General features: G+C 39.9%; 1 protein-coding gene across 1 annotated transcript in view; it reads right to left on the reverse strand.

Annotated features, from left to right (window-relative positions):
- Window positions 1–18,519, reverse strand: part of LOC126426528 (zinc finger protein 235-like) — a 155,259-nt gene that overhangs the window by 72,239 nt on the left and 64,501 nt on the right. The window contains exons 4-5 of the mRNA XM_050088432.1: window positions 12,627–12,710; window positions 7,118–7,204 (exon numbers count right to left, since the gene is read on the reverse strand). Of these exons, the coding sequence (XP_049944389.1) occupies window positions 7,118–7,204; window positions 12,627–12,710 (171 nt within the window). The remainder of the gene's footprint in view (window positions 1–7,117; window positions 7,205–12,626; window positions 12,711–18,519) is intronic.

The raw sequence follows: 18,519 nt of genomic DNA on the forward strand, positions 1-18,519 counted from the left end.
ACGAGGACAGTTGAAAATGTGTGCCCTAACCGGGGCTCAAACTTGGGATCTCCTGCTTACACGGCAGACGCTCTATCTCACTGAGCCAGCGAGGGCACAGCGGATAGTGTGACTGCAGGGACTTACCTCTATATGACATGTTCGAAAGAACAGACACCGTCTTCATGTAGATAAGGCTTACCGACCAATGATCTTCAATACGGATGCACTCACATTGCCCGAACTCTTAAGGGAATCAGTAGATTGATGCCACAAGTAATGAGTATAGTGGGCAGGGGCACTACAAATCTAGTGTGTTGACAATATGTTGGAAATGTGGGTCTCACGGGGAGCGTGCCAGTTGGATAGAGCATCTGCCATGTAAGCAAGAGATCCCAGATTCGAGTCCCAGTCGGGGCACACATTTTCAACTGTCCCCATTGATATTTGTTAACGCCTGTAAGCAGCTAAAGGTCTGGATTTCAATCTTCGAGAGCTGCAAGATCGCCAAGGGTATCTGTTCCCTGGCACATGTCCGAAAGAACAGAGTCCATCTTCACACATAATTTACGGTCATGTTGCTGTGTGAGTGACCGAGCAGCTGACAGCAGCAGCCAGATGGTGCTCGTTTTAGAAAGAAGACTGAAGTACAAACTGGTCATTAATAAAATATTATTGCAATCTAGATTGCTCTTTTAATGCAGAAGTATCAATTGTGTTATGGACTCATTAGTTCGTGGTTTAATAAAATGTCCACAGAAACTAAAAATCATTTATCTTTCATTATTTTGAAAGTAAACGTGCTCATAATTGACGATGTTGTTGCGATAACAATGGAACACATAGAGATTGTCTGATGTGGAGTCCTACATTCATTAATGTGCACTAGACAGTGTGCTCCAAACACTTGTGCCTGGACAACCTTTTTTTATCTCTGCCACCAGATCTGCCTCACATCACTGCCTATCCCACTTTATAGAGTAGGCGAACCTCCAACCTCTGCATTCTGTGATGATGTGCCGATGTTTGACACTGTCGCCTACCTGTGACTTCACCACCCTTTGACCACATCCAATACATTCTCATGACAGTAGCACGTAAACAGCCAACCAGCTTCATTGCTTATGAATGCTCATTCCCAGGCACTGGGCCATAACAATGTGCCCAGAATCAAAGTTGCTTACATCAGAGAATTCCCCCCTTTTTGCCTGTATAATATCCAAAATGATTCTCATTCTTCCCTGCTCTGGTAATATACTCTTCTCAGCATGTCACATGTCCACTACGTAATCAGCCAACATTCAATCTCAGATGGCAGTGATCATAATGTTTCGACTCAGCAGTACATAATTTACAATCATGTTGCTGCACGAGTGACCGAGCAGCTGACAGCAGCAGCCAGATGGTTGCTCATTTTAGAAAGAAGGCTGCTACGTATAAGTAATGGAACACTTTTTTTTCTCGACCAATTCTGGTTGAAAAACTGAACGATTTGTTGTGGGGTATCGGGGATTAAGGGAAGGCAAACCTATGTTTCTAGCATTTGTAGACTTAGAGAAAGCTTTTGACAATGTTGACTGGAATACTCTCTTTCAAATTCTGAAGGTGGCAGGGGTAAAATACAGGGAGCGAAAAGCTATTTACAATTTGTACAGAAACCAGATGGCAGTTATAAGAGTTGAGGGGCATGAAAGGGAAGCAGTGGTTGGGAAGGGAGTGAGACAGGGTTGTAGCCTCTCCCCGATGTTATTCAATATGTATATTGAGCAAGCAGTAAAGGAAACAAAAGAAAAATTTCGAGTAGGTATTAAAATCCATTGAGAAGAAATAAAAACTTTGAGGTTTGCCGATGACATTGTAATTCTGTCAGAGACAACAAAGGACTTGGAAGAGCAGTTGAATGGAATGGAAAGTGTCTTGAAAGGAGGATATAAGATGAACATCAACAAAAGCAAAATGAGGAAAATGGAATGTAGTCGAATTAAGTCGGGTGATGCTGAGGGAATTAGATTAAGAAATGAGACGCTTGAAGTAGTAAATGAGTTTTGCTATTTGGGGAGAAAAATAACTGATGATGGTCGAAGTAGAGAGGATATAAAATGTAGACTGGCAATGGCAAGGAAAGCGTTTCTGAAGAAGAGGAATTTGTTAACATCGAGTATAGATTTAAGTGTCAGGAAGTTGTTTCTGAAAGTATTTGTATAGAGTGTAGCCATGTATGGAAGTGAAACATGGACGATAAACAGCGTGGAGGGTAAAAATCGTAGCGGGAGACCAAGAGATGAATACATTAAGCAGATTCAGAAGGATGTAGGTTGCAGTAAGTACTGGGAGATGAAGAAGCTTGCACAGGATAGAGTAGCACGGAGAACTGCATCAAACCAGTCTCAGGATTGAAGACCACAACAACAACAACAACATTTGATGTCCTGCCTCATGGTGTAATGATCAACTCTGAAGTGTATTGTGGAAACCTAACGAAATTGAAGAAGTGACTTCAGTGTGTTCCATCACCACAAAATGCAAACAAATGTTTCCTTTACTGTGACAACACAAGGCCTCACACAAATCTGCGCTTCTGAGAGGAGCCCACAAAACTTCACCGAACTGTTCTTTCTCATCTACCTTACAGTTCGATCACCTTCCAACTTCCATCTTTTCGGCCCAAAGAAGAATGCACTCAGCAGGAAGCAATATGTGGATGATGGGAAGGTTACTGCCTCAGTAGAATGGTACCATTTATGCATACAGGCCCTTAATAAGGTGGTGTAAGGCCATTGCACTGAACAGAGATTGTGTTGAAAAATTGGGTTTTGCAGCCAAAAATGTATATTGAAATCCTGAACGTAATCTAACTGCTTTCAGATAAAAAAGGTGTTCCATTCCTTATTGAATGTCCCTCATAAAAATAGTAGCTTCAATCAGTACATAATTAATTTTCTTTTTTTCTTTTTGGATTGGTAGTTGCAGCTTTTATGATGTGTTTCAGAGGAATACAAGTGTCTATAAAGTGATAGAATGCAATCGAAAGGTGAGTAACTCAAGTTTTCTGTTAATTGTCTACCACACCATATATTTTGTCACCAAGGATATGTACCCAGAAACCAATTAATGACTGACAATGAAAAGACACGTGGAAGGTCTAAATCCCTTTTGTTTGTATGCCTCATTATTTCATAAATATCTAACAGTTTGCCTTTTCTGAAACTGTCATCTTGTTTGTACATGGTAACTTTTTTAATCATATAAAAACAAATTTCATATTGAGAACCATTCTTCTCACTAGCCGAGCACAACATGGATCGGGATTTGATACATTCTCAGACTTCAAGGCATCACCAGTTTTCTACTGGAGGGAAATGTGACATATAAAAATGGGAACGGGAGACGAAGAGATGAATAAAGTAAGCAGAATCAGAACGATCAGGTTGGAGTAGTTATTTGGAGATGAAGAGGCTAGCACAGGATAGAGTAGTATGGAGAGCTGCATCAGACCAATCTTTAGACTTAAGACCACAACTACAATCTTCTGCTACAACTGATGATACAAGGGAATGTCCACACATTCGATCTCATGTAACATAAACTCAAGTTGACAGTACTTAATGACAGTTCTGCACCAATCTCAATGATCGAGTGAAACTTCTTTTCTTCCTTGAGATACGAAGGGGGTTGAAAAGCTTTTAGCCTAACAAATAAAGAATGACAGAAATTTCTTAATACAAATTCATTTTTCAATATAATATCCATGTACATTAACACACCTGTCGGCATGCTCCGGTAACTTCTGCAAACCATTCAAATAAAAGACCTTTGATGTAGAGTCCAACCAAGCGTTCGCAGCACCAATCACTGCATTATCATTGTCAAATTGTCATCCTTTGACATCATCTAATAGGTTTGGGAAAAGATAAAAGTCTGACGGAGCCAAATCTGGAGAATATGGCAGATGATGTAACAGTTCAAGCTCACAGTCGTGCAGAGTTTTCAGTGTTGTGAGGGCTTTCTCCGCAGATGTGTTGTACTGATACAACTGAACTCCACACGTCAATTTTCTGCACTTTATTTCTTTACCTCTTCTCTCAAATGGAGCAGGAGGGTGCAGTAGTCTGATGCACTAATAGTTACGCCCTTTTGCAAGTAATCCACCATAAATACCCCTTCCGCATCCCAGAAGACCGATGCAATCACCTTACTGGCTGATTTTTGCACCCAGAATTTTTTTGGGATAGGGGATGGAGGATGTTTCCATTGTTGTGACTGTTGTTTTGTCTCAGGATTAAAGTAGTGAACCAACGTTTCATCCATTGTCACATACCTTGCAAGAAAGCCGTCTTCATCTGATTCAAATTGACAGACGATTTCTTCACAACACTGCACACTCTCCTGTCCGTGATTTGCATTCAAGTCTTTTGGGACCCACAGACGAAACTTTGCATGTTCCCAAAATATCCACAACAATGTCATGAGCATGCCCACGAGAGATTCCAAATGCAGTTTCAATGTGCTGCAACACTGTTTGATGATCCTACAAAATCGTATTGTGAATTGCAGTCACTGTTTCACCAGTAGCAATGGGGACAGGCCTTCTGCTCCTTGACACATCTTCCACACTCGTTCTTCCACATTTGAAGTCAGACACCCAGTTTTCACTGTCACATAAGACGGACCACTGTCTCCCAAGTGTATCCCGCATGTCTTCCCCAACTTCCTTGGGCATCATTCCCTTCAAATGAAGATATTCAATCATAGCACGATTCTTGATTCTTTCGATATTCACCGTTTTGCTTACACTGCGGTATGCAACACATCCTGGTGGCAAAACTAACGAAGCTGGAGACATGAAACTTGACTTGCATAACCACGAAGGGTCACCATAAAAGTAGGTGGTGGTGGTTGTGCGAGACATTACGGTAACTATCTCGAGCTAGAAACTGACCACCCCTCGTAATCACGATTGTCACGGCACGTCCATTTGTCGACGGCACAACTCACTTCTCGAGTTGGGATGTCAAAGCACAGAATAACTGCCCAACTAGCAGGTAACATAATGCGTATCAAAACTTCCATCCTCATCCCACCTCAGAGACGCGTGTCATCTTACAAGGCCAGTGTACCTGCACTAATGATACAACTTCCGAACAGATCACAATTCCAAACAAACTAATTATAACAAATACTTTCACTGTGGCGATCATCATTCTTCACCAGGTAGATGTAGGGTAATACTTTGCTTTAACAAAAGTGATATGTTATACTACAGTAGTTGCTGTTGCCAGTCCCAAGCTGGGTACACAGGAGGACAACCATTGACTACAGAAGCCATGTGCCCCCCCCCCCCAAACACACACACAAATACACACATAAAAAAAAGAAAAGCTGGAAAAACTATTCAGGATACATATCTTAGATGTAACAATGAGACCAGTTAGGTCTTCAACTTATTTGCATTATCAGGATGTGTATGCAGACAAGAAAAAAAAACTTTCTCATGGATTTCCTGGTTAAAAATACACTTTCTCCTGGGTGAAAATGCACTATACCCCAGTGAAGGCACAGTTTTTCCCATGTTAAATGACAGTAAACTTTCCTTGGAGCAGTAAACCTTATCAACGTTTTGAATGTTGAAGGTTTTATACACCGGAATACAAACTGTTGCCACTTTAGGAAACGAAATTTAACAAAAAACAATCCATTTTGGAAAGACCTTAGAGACATGGCAAAATTTACAATGTATATTTTCATATTACGAATGTATAAACATAAATTCCAACACAGTAGCTTCCAAAGAACTGAAATCGAGATTTTGTCAGCCAGCCATAGCTCGTGCCACGTGGTCGTGCCAGCCAATGACAGTAGTTACTCAGAGCATAGGACATGTGATATAGTCAGCCAATAGCAACACCACTGTTAAGTAGACTGAACACACAAATAGGAAAAAGGTTTAAATTAATATACATACGGTACAGCTACAAGAAAAGCTAAGCTTTCATATATAATATTGGTCATTAAAACTTTCTTCTTTTTTTTCCCTGAGGGTGTCGTTAGACAGGATCCTAAGAGCATAGCTTAAATTGCAGCAGCTGAATATTTCTGACAAGCACAGTTATAAATTTCACTGCTGTGCACCGAATATTTCATGGGTTACCTGGCTGAATACATATTCTATTGAGCACTTCGACTTTTCCATTGACAACTGAGTTAAGTGTGAAATAGCTCAAGAACTCACCTTGTACTTTTTAATAATCAATAAAGGTTCATAAAAGAAAAAGGATGAATAAAGGATAATCGTAACTTTTACCAATGTTATTGCATAATTTGTAATCTACAAAAGAACTAAAACAAATATTGAAGACTACCCTGAAGCTTGGTCTTTTTAGCGTGTTTTACACTTTAAGACATATCAAACACAAATGAGCCTGTGAAATTGTAAATAATGCCATAAATGGCTGGTCTTCCTGGCCCAAAAGTTTTATAAGTGGCTGGTTCTCAATGTGTTAAGTTTTGAACGGAAGTCAAATGTTCCTTGATTCATTGCACATTCTCTCATGTAACATAATTCTTCTTGCGTAAAAGAAAATTTACTTTAAAAGTAACGCTTGTCAAACCACCATTCACAATATTTTGCTGCAACCTGTTAGAAATGTAAATGGTGTGATGTCACATTCATATAAAGCAATTTGATGTTACGAAGTACTGCATAGTCCTCATCCTGATGCCTTTTACACATTTTGCTGTCAACAGTTGCCTGTGAGTGCACTGTGCTTTGTTGCTGTAAATGGTGCATTTTATTTGCAACTTAAGTTTTATTTTCGTGTTAGTCTCTCATTTATGTTTTATTATTGCAGTACTATTCAGCAGTAGTGCGCTTAAGTAAAATTCTATGTTACAGTACCAGGCCTTACAAAAACGTAACTGAAAACTAAACCAATAAAAAATTCCTGGAATTCTACTAAATTCCCACATTTCTCCCAGATGAAAAAGTTCCCAGAGCTTTGCCAATATACACCCTGATTATGGAAATGAGAAGAAAATAAGTGCTACTACGTTCAAATGTGCTCTGCAGTTGGGACAGAGAGTAAATACATAAACAAACTATGGAGGAGTGTTGAGGGCGACCGGTCTCCTGTTCACTCACCGGCTCCTTCTTAGGCACCAGCAGGGGTGCTGGACAGCACACCCTCTCCGCTTCCAGTATGGCATCCAGCTGTGCGTTCACGGAATTCTGATAACAGAAACAATCAGTTAGTTTATGGCACCTCATTTGGTATGCAAACTACAAAAATAGCTCCACAATCAATACTTCACTTTGCAGCAGAGTGTGCACTGATATGAAACTTCCTGGCAGATAAAAACTATGTGGTGGAATGAGACTCGAACTTGGGAACTTCATCTCTTGGGGGCAAGTGCTCTACCGTCTGAGCTACCCGAGCACACCTCACGACCTGTCCTCACAGCTTTACTTCTGCCAGTACCTCATCTCCTACCTTCCAAACTTCAGCGTAGGTACCCTGCGAAGGTAGGAGGTGAGGTACTGGCAGAAGTAAAGCTGTGAGGATGGGTTGTGAGTTGTCCTCTGGTAGCTCAGTTGGTAGAGCACTTGCCCGCAAAAGGTAAAGGTCCCAAGTTTGCGTCTCGGTCTGATGCACAGTTTTAATTTGCCAGGAAGCTACAAAGGAGATATATCTTGATGGCATTTACATCTACATCCATACTCTGCAAACCACTGTGAAGTACATGGCAATGGGTATGTCCGATTGTACCAGATATTAGGGTTTCCTTCCCATTCCACTCATGTATGGAGCATGGGAAGAATGATTCTTTGAATGCCTCTGTGCATGCCGTAATTATTCTAATCTTCTCCTCACGATCCCTATGTGAGCAATAAGCAGGGTTGTAGTATACTCGTAAGGTCATCATTTAAACCCAGTTCTTGAAACTTTGTTAGTATAATTCCTCGGGACAGTTTACGTCTATCTTCAAGAGTCTGCCAGTTTAGTCTCTTCAGTACCACAATAAGTCTCTCCCACAGGTAAAACAAACCTGTGATGATTCATGCTGCCCCTTGCTGTACACATTCAGTATCCCATTACTGATTCCGGGTATGGGTCCCATGCACTTGAGCAGCATTCTAAATTGGGCCACAGAAGCGATTTCTAAGCAACCTCCTTTGTAGACTGGTTGCACTTCCCCCAGTATTTTAACAATAAACCGAAGTCTACCACCTGCCTTACGCAAGACTGAACCTACATGATCATTCCATTACATATCCCTACAAAGTGTTACACTCTGTTTGCCAATTCCACTGTGATTCATTGTTATTATAGTCATAGGATACTACATTTTTTTCATTTTGTGAAGTGCACAGTTGTACATTTCTGAAGAATTTAAGCAAGTTGCCAACCTCTGCAACACTTTGAAATCTTATCACGATCTGATTGAATATTTATGCAGCTCCTTTCATACAGTACTTCATTATAGATAACTGCATCATCTGCAGAAAGATTCTCTGCTAAGTCATTAATACACAACATGAACAACAAGGATGCCAACACACTTCCATGGGCATTTGAAAGTTACAAATAAAAAATACACAGGTGCCCCACAACCCAAAAGTTTGCACATTTCAACATCCAAATTTTGAAAAATTTGCAAAAGGGGAAAATCTACCTTTAGTCACAAACTGTGAGTATTTCTGAAAAGCACGCTGTGTTTAAGCCCTGAAGTCCCATCGTTAGATGTTCAATATCATTACTTTTACACGGTAGTTCCTACTGGTCCTATTACAAGAATACAGTTACAGTTTTTGAATATTTCTTTTGTATGCTGTTTTGTAGGCAGTAACTGTGTGTAACGCGTTTATGATGATTATCGATTAGATCAGCTTTTTTATATATCTTTCTTATTTATTGCTACCAGTTCCGAGCATGGATCACTTTCAGCCATTTTTAGGGCTCCAAAACTCTATCGGTAAAAATGAAACCCTTAAAGTATCACTTTGTCGTCCATCTGGCTGGCTGACTGTCTCTTCTCGGGAACAAGTATTGTATCAAATTTAAATTTATTTCATCTATTAAGGTACATGGTCCCTTGCTGATGTACAAACGCGAAGCTTCTAAGCCAATGCAATCAAAAGATACAGTGATTTATGTCACATATTTTGATACTTACAAACACACTCATCAGGACCTACATGGTACGAGTGTGGTTTGAAATGTTCTCAGAATCGAACAGAAAAAAGGTACTTACATCACTGAAACTTTTTTATTTTTCAATGTAGCCTACTTGTAGATTAATGCACTTGGTCCAACGATGTTCCAGCGCCTTGATCCCATCTTGAAAATGAGTTTCCTCTAGGCCTGCAAAATAGTTGTCAACTCTGGCTATCAATTCTTCGTTTTAAGTTAATCTTCATCCATCAAGAAAAATTTTCAGTTTTGGGAACAGATGGAAGTCTGACGGAGCCATGTCAGGTGAATAAGGTGGGTGTGGCAACAATTCATACTGCAATTCGTGTAATTTTGCCATGGCAATGGCACATTTACGCGGCCGTGCATTGTCTAGATGGAAGATGACTTTCTTCCTTCCTAAACCTGGCCTTTTTTCGCATATCTTTTGTTGCTATTTGTCCAGGAGGTTAGCATAGTATTCTCCAGTAATTATTTACCCAGTAGGGAGATAATCTATAAACAGAATCCCCTTCGTATCCCAGAACACAGATGCCATGACCTTTCGCACCGAAGGAACTGTCTCTGCTTTCTTTGGTGGCAGAGAATCAGCATGTTTCCACTGCTTTGACTGTTGTTTGGTCTCTGGGGTATAGGAGTACACCCAAGTTTCACCTGTGGTCACAAACAAGTCCAAAAAAAAATCTTGATCGTTTCTCCTAAAATGGGCAAACACTGTTCCGATATGTCCATTCTCACACGATTTTGATCCAGTGTCAAGAGTCGCAGTACCCATCTTGCAGATAATGTTTTCATTTCTAATTCTTCAGTTAAAATGTTGTATACCCTTTCAGATGATATCTGACAAGTGTGAGCAATTTCATGCACTTTCAATCAGCAGTCCTCCGTGACCGTTTTGTGCACTTTTGCAATGATTTCTCAAGTAGTGACACATCTTGCCGACCACTGCACGATCATCATCTAAGCTCTCCCGACCAAATTTAAATTCATTTGACCACTTGGCTACAGTTGAATATGAAGGAGCAGAAACCCCCAATGTATTTTGGAAATTAGCATGAATGACCTTTGCTTTCATATCTTTCTTTACAAAGTGCTTAATCACTGTCTAAATCTCGATTTTTTTCCATCTTCACAAATCACTATGTGGGAACAACAACAGAGGCATGTCATCACCATGGTTCTCTTCCAAGAGCACTGAAGTGGCATGTGTTTACAGACAACAGTCCAATGAATATCACATGAACAATCTGTTGTGCTAGTGCTGATCTCTCGTGGTAATTCTGAGAACTTATAAAACCACTCCTGTACATCCTGTTGGCTTAGAATCATTAACTTTGGCGAGACACAAGGTTTCACTGTACAAGTAAAGGAAAAAAATCTGAAAATTGTGGATTTGTAATTTTATCACACATAAAAGAAAAACAAAGGAAAAAAGAAAGAAGAAAGGTCATTTGTTATCTGTCTGTCTGTCTGTTTGTCCATCCATCTGTTAAGCCCCCGTTCTCTCAGAAAAGGGTAGACATATCAAGTTCAAATTTGTGTCACATACTGAAGTCTTTGGTCCTTTGGTGATATAAAAAGTCAACGCAATCAAAAGATCAGCCATTTATGTCACAAATTTAGATTCTCGCAAACTCTTGTCATTAAAACTGATACGGTACTTCCAAATGACGTAGAATCGAGAAGATTTCAAAGTACAAGTAAAGATGAAAAAATCAGAAAATTGGTGATTTGTAATTATATCACACGAAAAAAAAAATTCTTTTATCATTTGTTACCTGTTTTCAAACTTGAAATTAAAACATTCTCAAAAGTTTTGGAATCCCTGGGACCAATACCTCACCAGCATCAATGTCGATAACAGGTAAAAATTGCCAGTAGTCTCAACTCCTGGAATTGGATGCGCTGTTTATATACACAGTTAAGTTTGTACAGAACCCTCAGTGTGAGAATGCTACTCGCTCCTGGAAATTTTTTTATGTAATAAAATAAAAGTACATCACCTTTAAAAACTGGCATTTACTATCTCATTGCGTACCGCTTGGAAATTAGTCATGCTCAAAACATGTAGCAATAAATGAAAAGTATATGAAAAAGCTGCTCTGATGGACTATTACTACAATGCATTTTATACAGTTTCATTTGGTGACAGAATAATTGTGACTGACACTGGGACTTTGCGACAGTCCCTCTTCAGTGTCCTTCATACTTACAGAATTTGAAGGTAAGTTCCCAGATATCAATTTCCTAAAGCAGTACAACACAATTCTGAAAAAAAGAGGAACAAGGAAAAGAACTCAAAAACCTCACTTCTGACAATCAGAAGATTTCCAAGCTGTATGAAGTACAAAACATTTGCACTTTATAAAAACTCGGTGGAAACTGAACGCATAATGCGTATTCATGGGATTATTGATTAAGTTCTTGTTAATAGCAATTTTTTTGCTTTTATTTTATTTATAAACTCTGTATTTATTTCCAAATGGAAATATTAATGAAAAATACTATAGCATAGTTCTTAATGAAAACAACATTTTATTTTGAATTATTGGTCGCACAAAAGTGGAAAAAAATTAAATAGAAAATAAAATATTTTTTTCTAGAGCTTTAATAAGATTACTGATGTATAAATTGTTAACAATATGACATTTCATATGCCTTTAGCAAATCTTAATTAAGTTTCATCTGAGTAGTATTCTTGCATAAAAGAGTTACTTTTATTAGGTTGTTCACTCCAATCAACAGAACCTCAGATGCTGGTAAGTATTTAGCATCTATTAATGCCTTAAGGTCATACTGTATGCCACTTGTTGCGCTGAAAAAATGACTGAAAATCCATACCATGCACCATGCTGGCCAACATGTGAGTATGTAAAAATTTAGCTTGCCCTGGGAAGCCTACACTCACTCCTTCAGCCTTTATCAAAACAGCCTGTACAATACAAACAATAAGGGGAGTTATACAACCACTCACTCCAGTTGGCATTTTTATTGATAAAGTTGGGCTGTATTCTAGTGGAAGTCCTCAACACTACACTGAGGAGAGTTATGATTGTTCGTTACAAGTGTTTTGTCAGCATTACTGTTTTGAGTACTTTCAGTCTCTTTAATTGGTAATTTTTGTGCTAAAAATGAAAGTATGTTCAAAACACTGAAGAATTATGACTGAAGTCGGATTTTTATTCTGATATTTCACACATGTAAGAGCCAGTTACTTCTGTGGAAAAGAAATAAGCAACAAATCTTTAGATCTCTGAAACAAAGGATTCCTTTTCTGACACAAAAACTAAAATAAATAAAACTGTGTGAAATGAAATGGCTAAGATATACAGAGTCCTCATTCTTTTTCCTCCCTTTTGGTCAAAATTTTTGTGCTCACGAAACAAGTACTACCTACCAGACATTTTTATATAAAAACAATATTTTCCTTCATTTTATACCAACGTTTAGAATACTTACAAGTTCATCTTCTGGTATTGTGATGGTCGTTATGTCTCCATTCTCCAGTTTAAAATTGGACCCCATCTTAGAATTTACGGAACTCTGGAACAAAGAAAACATGGACATTCACTGGGCAATTAAATGTGAGGCATTAATATGTCTCAAGAGGACAAAGTGATATCGCAATCTGTCTGTATCAACATACAACGGGGACACCCATTTCACCATATGTGGACATGTAAGGAATACTGGGGTTAATACAATCATTTATAATGCAAAACATATAAATTCGTTTGTACATATCCTACTGTATATTATTATTATTATTATTATAAATATCATCAAAACTTTTAAAGTAATGATGTACGCAATGCACAATTCTAACAGTTTATCTTCCAGAATGAGATTTTCACTCTGCAGCGGAGTGTGCGCTGATATGAAACTTCCTGGCAGATTAAAACTGTGTGCCCGACCGAGACGAGACGAGACGAGATACTGGCAGAAGTAAAGCTGTGAGTACCGGGCATGAGTCGTGCTTCGGTAGCTCAGATGGTAGAGCACTTGCCCGCGAAAGGCAAAGGTCCCGAGTTCGAGTCTCGGTCGGGCACACAGTTTTAATCTGCCAGGAAGTTTCATATCAGCGCACACTCCGCTGCAGAGTGAAAATCTCATTCTGGAAACATCCCCCAGGCTGTGGCTAAGCCATGTCTCCGCTATATCCTTTCTTTCAGGAGTGCTACTTCTGCAAGGTTTGCAGAAGAGCTTCTGTAAAGTTTGGAAGGTAGGAGACGAGATACTGGCAGAAGTAAAGCTGTGAGTACCGGGCGTGAGTCATGCTTCGGTAGCTCAGATGGTAGAGCTCTTGCCCGCGAAAGGCAAAGGTCCCGAGTTCGAGTCTCGGTCGGGCACACAGTTTTAATCTGCCAGGAAGTTTCAGTTTAGCTTCCATCCACAATTCTTTATCTCTGTCTCTTTCAAGTACAACATATAAATTCAACTGACGCACAAATACGTAAGGTGGAAAATAATTTTTGTCAGATATACATAATTTTGTACATCTCTATAGCATGATTAAAATAACTTCTGAGCAAGTGGAAGGGTGCATTGATGCACCACACCTACTTTCTATGTGTGCTTATTAACTGATATAAGTGAAGCATAGTTATGTAATAACTGACAATACTGAGCACATCATTTATGTTAATTATTTTGCTATTGTTATTCTTATATACAGGATTAATTAGTACAAAGATGAACTGATAACATTTTGCTCCATTTCCATTATCTTATGACAAACCTCCCTATTCAGGGCACGCTCCTTGCATACATCATGTCGCTCCATTATTTTGAAGTACAGTCTTTCCAAGAAGGTCACGGTCTGCTGCATCACCATCTGCCGGGCAGTTTCCATTCAGCAATTTTCCCTGGCCATCCATGATCTGGCATTCTCAATGAATGTGCACACAAGATTAATATCCCATCACTGTTTCATTTATCCTCATTCTGGCTCTCACTTTGACAGTTTTTTTCTCAATTCTTGATACTCAGGCACATCTTTGTGAATAATCCATTTCAGTCTTTCTTCGAGGTCAGCATATAAAGTCCATAGTTTGACCAAACTTTGTACGTAATTTCACCTTTCTGGAACTTTTTGCCACTGAGAATCCCCCCCCCCCCCCCCCCCCCCAATCAAACTTCATCATCAGGCATGACATTTTAATTTATTACTTCTTAATTACTTACTGTATTTGCAATACACTTTGTATATAGTATCTAGATATATCACCGAAACTACCTGCAACATCATATCACTGTACGGCACACAAATCAGGAGATACGACATCATAAATATTGAGATGTGTGAAAAACTAGCTTTTGATTAAACTAGAGTGCAAATTACCCAATTTATATTCATCCAGTGTTTCATAATGAGAACACTTATCAATTTGCAACGAACTTTAAGCATAATTTCAACCCTTTCCTAAACTTTTTCTCACTTATATGCTTAAAAGTAAATATTTAACACATGAACTCATTTGTCAAGAAACCACATGTTAGAAGCTGTTTCATACACAGGAGTATGATTACTTAAAGAGTCAGTGGTTTATGATATTTTCTAGCAGCAAATTGGAAAACTGCTCCATGAGAACTGTAGCTTTCATTTCCTAAAGACAGCCACCTCACTTGTTGGAGCAAAATAGCAGCACACAGTTTGGGATGAAACCACGAGCTGGAACAACATGAAGGGCTTTTATATGGCCACCATCTTCTTCCCTTTCAGTGCAATTCCTCCCCCTCCCCTGCCCTTTTATCAATGTATGACACACAGATGTCGCCAAGCCATATGGTATCATCGGATGAAATGCTCCTCATGGCATGCAGACACTATTATCTTCAGACCACTATATTCAGTTCCCCTGATGATAAACTTACAATGGAAAAACTTTTGTGCCTGAAACCCAGCTTGTTATAGTAGTTTTGAAGGGTGACACTTCCTCGAAATAACTCTGTTTCTTGGTGACTAAAGAAAAACTTGTTTAACGTAAGGTGCTCCTTGGGCTGCTGACCATATACGAGGTCTGTCTAGAAAGTATCTGACCTTTGATTTTCCTGTGCAAAATAGAGATGATAGTGCAGCGCCCCTGTACACAGTACACAGTAAAAGAAGAGGCCTTTATGCGCATGTGTGAATTTTGTCCCTGCCTTCCAGCGTGTCAGTTGCTGCCTGTTGGTCACTGAGTGAGGTGCTACACAATGTGTTTGTCGGATTACCAATTCCTGAAGATGACTGAACATGTTGAGCAAAGATACTGCATCAAAGCTTGGTAATTCTCAAAAGCGAAACAATTCGTAAGATTCGGCAGGTGTTTGGGGAAGATGCAATGGTGTAACAAAAATTAGGGAGTGCTTCAACCGATTCAAAAATGGCCACACATCAGCGGAGCGTGACCAGCGTTCTGGCAGGCCCCAAACTGCTCAGAGTGCAGCTGTTATTGAGAGCGTGCAAAATTTGGTGATGGCAGATCGTCGTTTGACAATGCGGCAGGTGGCCCAAGAGGTTGGATTGAGTAAAGAGTCTGCACATGCGATATTGCATGATGATTTGAACATACACTAAGTGGCTGCGAAATTCGTGCCCAAGTTGTTGTTGCCGGAACAAAAAGACCTCCATTCTGACGTTGCACAGGACCTTCTGGACACCACCAACACTGATCCTGGCTTTCTGAACACCGTGATAACTGGAGATGAGTCATTGGTGTACGGGTATGACCCAGAAACAAAAAGACAGCTGCAATGGAAGCAACCAGAGTCTCGAAGGCCAAGGAAAGTGTGGCAGGTGCGTAGCAAAATCAAGCTGATGCTGACTGTCTTCTTTGATGTCTGTGGAATTGTGTATCACGAATATGCACCGGAAGGACAAACAGTGACGATGGAGTACTATCAAGATGTTCTCCGGCAACTCCGCAATGCAGTTCGGCACAAAATACCAGACATGGTGACGGTGAAAAACTGGCAACTGCATCACAACACACACACACATTCATCCCACTTGATTGTAAATTTCTTGGCCAAACATGGAATTACAGCCGTTCACCAACCACCCTACTCTCCAGACATGGCTCCTTGTGACTTCTGGTTGTTTCCAAAACTGAAGACGCCACTGAAAGGATCCCGTTTTGAGAGTAGAGAAGAGATAATGAGGAACAACAACAGAGCTGAACACCATTCCAAAAGAAAACTTCCAGAGTTGTTTCCAGCAGTGGAAGGATTGGTGGGCTACATGTGTGCAAGCACAAGGGGCCTACTTTGAAGGGGAATGGAGTCCTAACCCCATCGTGTATTCGAAATATTTTTTCTGGTCAAAGATCAGATACTTTTTAGAAAGACCTTGTACATGCATATGTACTGCATTGTGCTGTATTGTGGCCAACTTGGTTATCTGTCTGTCACGACTTGTTTGTTATCTTGTCTTATGTTTCCTGGAGAGAATGATCTGGGGATGCGTTATCTTCTTTCCTCTCCTCCTGCTTTTCAATTCACAGCATGATAAGACTCAGGAATGTTATGTGCAGTGGCTGATCAATCGCCATTCTTGAAACTTTTAAAATCATACCTCCACTATAGCACTCCAGTTCAAAGCAATTACACACAGAGCATACAAATTCCCGGCCTTGTCTGTGAACCACAACACTCCTCTCAATTCTTGATATTTTGAAGCCAGTAAAAGTGTTCTCAGATGGCCTCTTTTATGGCAAACCTTGTCAAATTGCCGATCTGTTATTGTGCCTTTTCAGTGTTGTGGATGTTCATCTTCCCCACATCGCTTCAGTTGATTAATGGGTTCTTTCAGGAGAAATTAAGGATTTAACATCACAACACAGTCAAGTTTACTTTTCAGTTAATCTACATTTATTGTTATTAAACACACAATGATCAGCTTGCTTGTAATGTACTGATATATTATGTTGGTGCATAAGTTTGCACTGTTTTTCTTTTGTATGTTGGCATTATGGTAGCTACTAGTTTATTTATTGATTACAATTTTTATTTGTAGTTGTCCGCCCCGGTAGCTGAGTGGTCAGCGTGACAGACTGTCAATGCTAAGGGCCCGGGTTCGATTCCCGGCTGGGTCGGAGATTTTCTCCGCTCAGGGACTGGGTGTTGTGTTGTCCTAATCATCATCATTTCATCCCCATCGACGCGCAGGTCGCCGAAGTGGCGTCAAATCGAAAGACCTGCACCAGGCGAATGGTCTACCCGACGGGAGGCCCTAGCCACACGACATTTCCATTTTTCCATTTGTAGTTCACTGTTGCTATTTGAGTTTACTTATTGCCATTTTGTCATTTGGAGATAGTGAGAGGAGTTGTGAACACCAGAAATAGGAGTACCAAGTAGAGAAATCTGAAATTTTCTGACAGCCAGAAACATTGGCGAGTGTATGGGGAAAATGCCAATGGACAGAGCACGGCAAAGAAATGATTTCCTTGTTATAAAGAGGTTCATTTTGACATTAGTGACACTCTACATTCAGGAAGACCTTCGGGGTTTGATGAAGTTCATCTTAATCCACAATGACCCACATCAGTGTACTCGAGAACTGACAAATGTGATGAACTGTGATCATTCCACCATCACACGACATTTGCATGGAATGGAGAAGGTTCAGTAATTGGGTGTATGGGTACCACATGCTCTAAGCCAAAACCACAAAAATCAGTGGGTGGCCATATGTGCACCTCTTCTCGCCCGTCACCAACTAGCTCGTGAACACAGAACATTCCTATCCTGTAACATTATTGCTGACAAGAAATGGTTCTTTATGCTAACATAAAGAAAAGAAAGGAATGTCTGAGCCCAAACAAAGCAGCAATTTCCCATACAAAGACCTGCATGCATACACAAAAGGTAATGTTACACGCCTAGTGGAACACTGATGGTGTGGTGTACTATGAATTGCTTCTCCGTAGTGTAACCACCACGACTGACATTTATTGTCAATAACTGAGACGTCCTGTACACAAAATCCGAGACCAACGACCAGGAACACTGCGTGAAGTGACGCTACTTCATAACAACTCCCGACCACATTTTGCTATACTGACTAAAAACACTATACACGAGTTAGTTGGGAAGTCGTTCCGCACCCACCTTATTCACTTGATATTGTGCCCTCAGATTTTTACCTTTTCTGCTCTCTTTCAACCACCTTTTAAGGAACATCCTTTCTGGACAAAAATGCGCTCCAAACATTGCTTGACGAGTTCTTTATCTCAATAACATATGATTTCTACAATAGCAGGATTGAAAAGATATCCCAGTGTTGGCAGACCGTGTAAACAGCAAAGCAGAATATATTTTTGATGACTAAAGTCTCTGTTATGTGCATCTGTTGTGTTTGTTAAACTTG

Source organism: Schistocerca serialis, chromosome 11 (assembly GCF_023864345.2).
Source record: "Schistocerca serialis cubense isolate TAMUIC-IGC-003099 chromosome 11, iqSchSeri2.2, whole genome shotgun sequence".
Taxonomy (NCBI): domain Eukaryota; kingdom Metazoa; phylum Arthropoda; class Insecta; order Orthoptera; family Acrididae; genus Schistocerca; species Schistocerca serialis.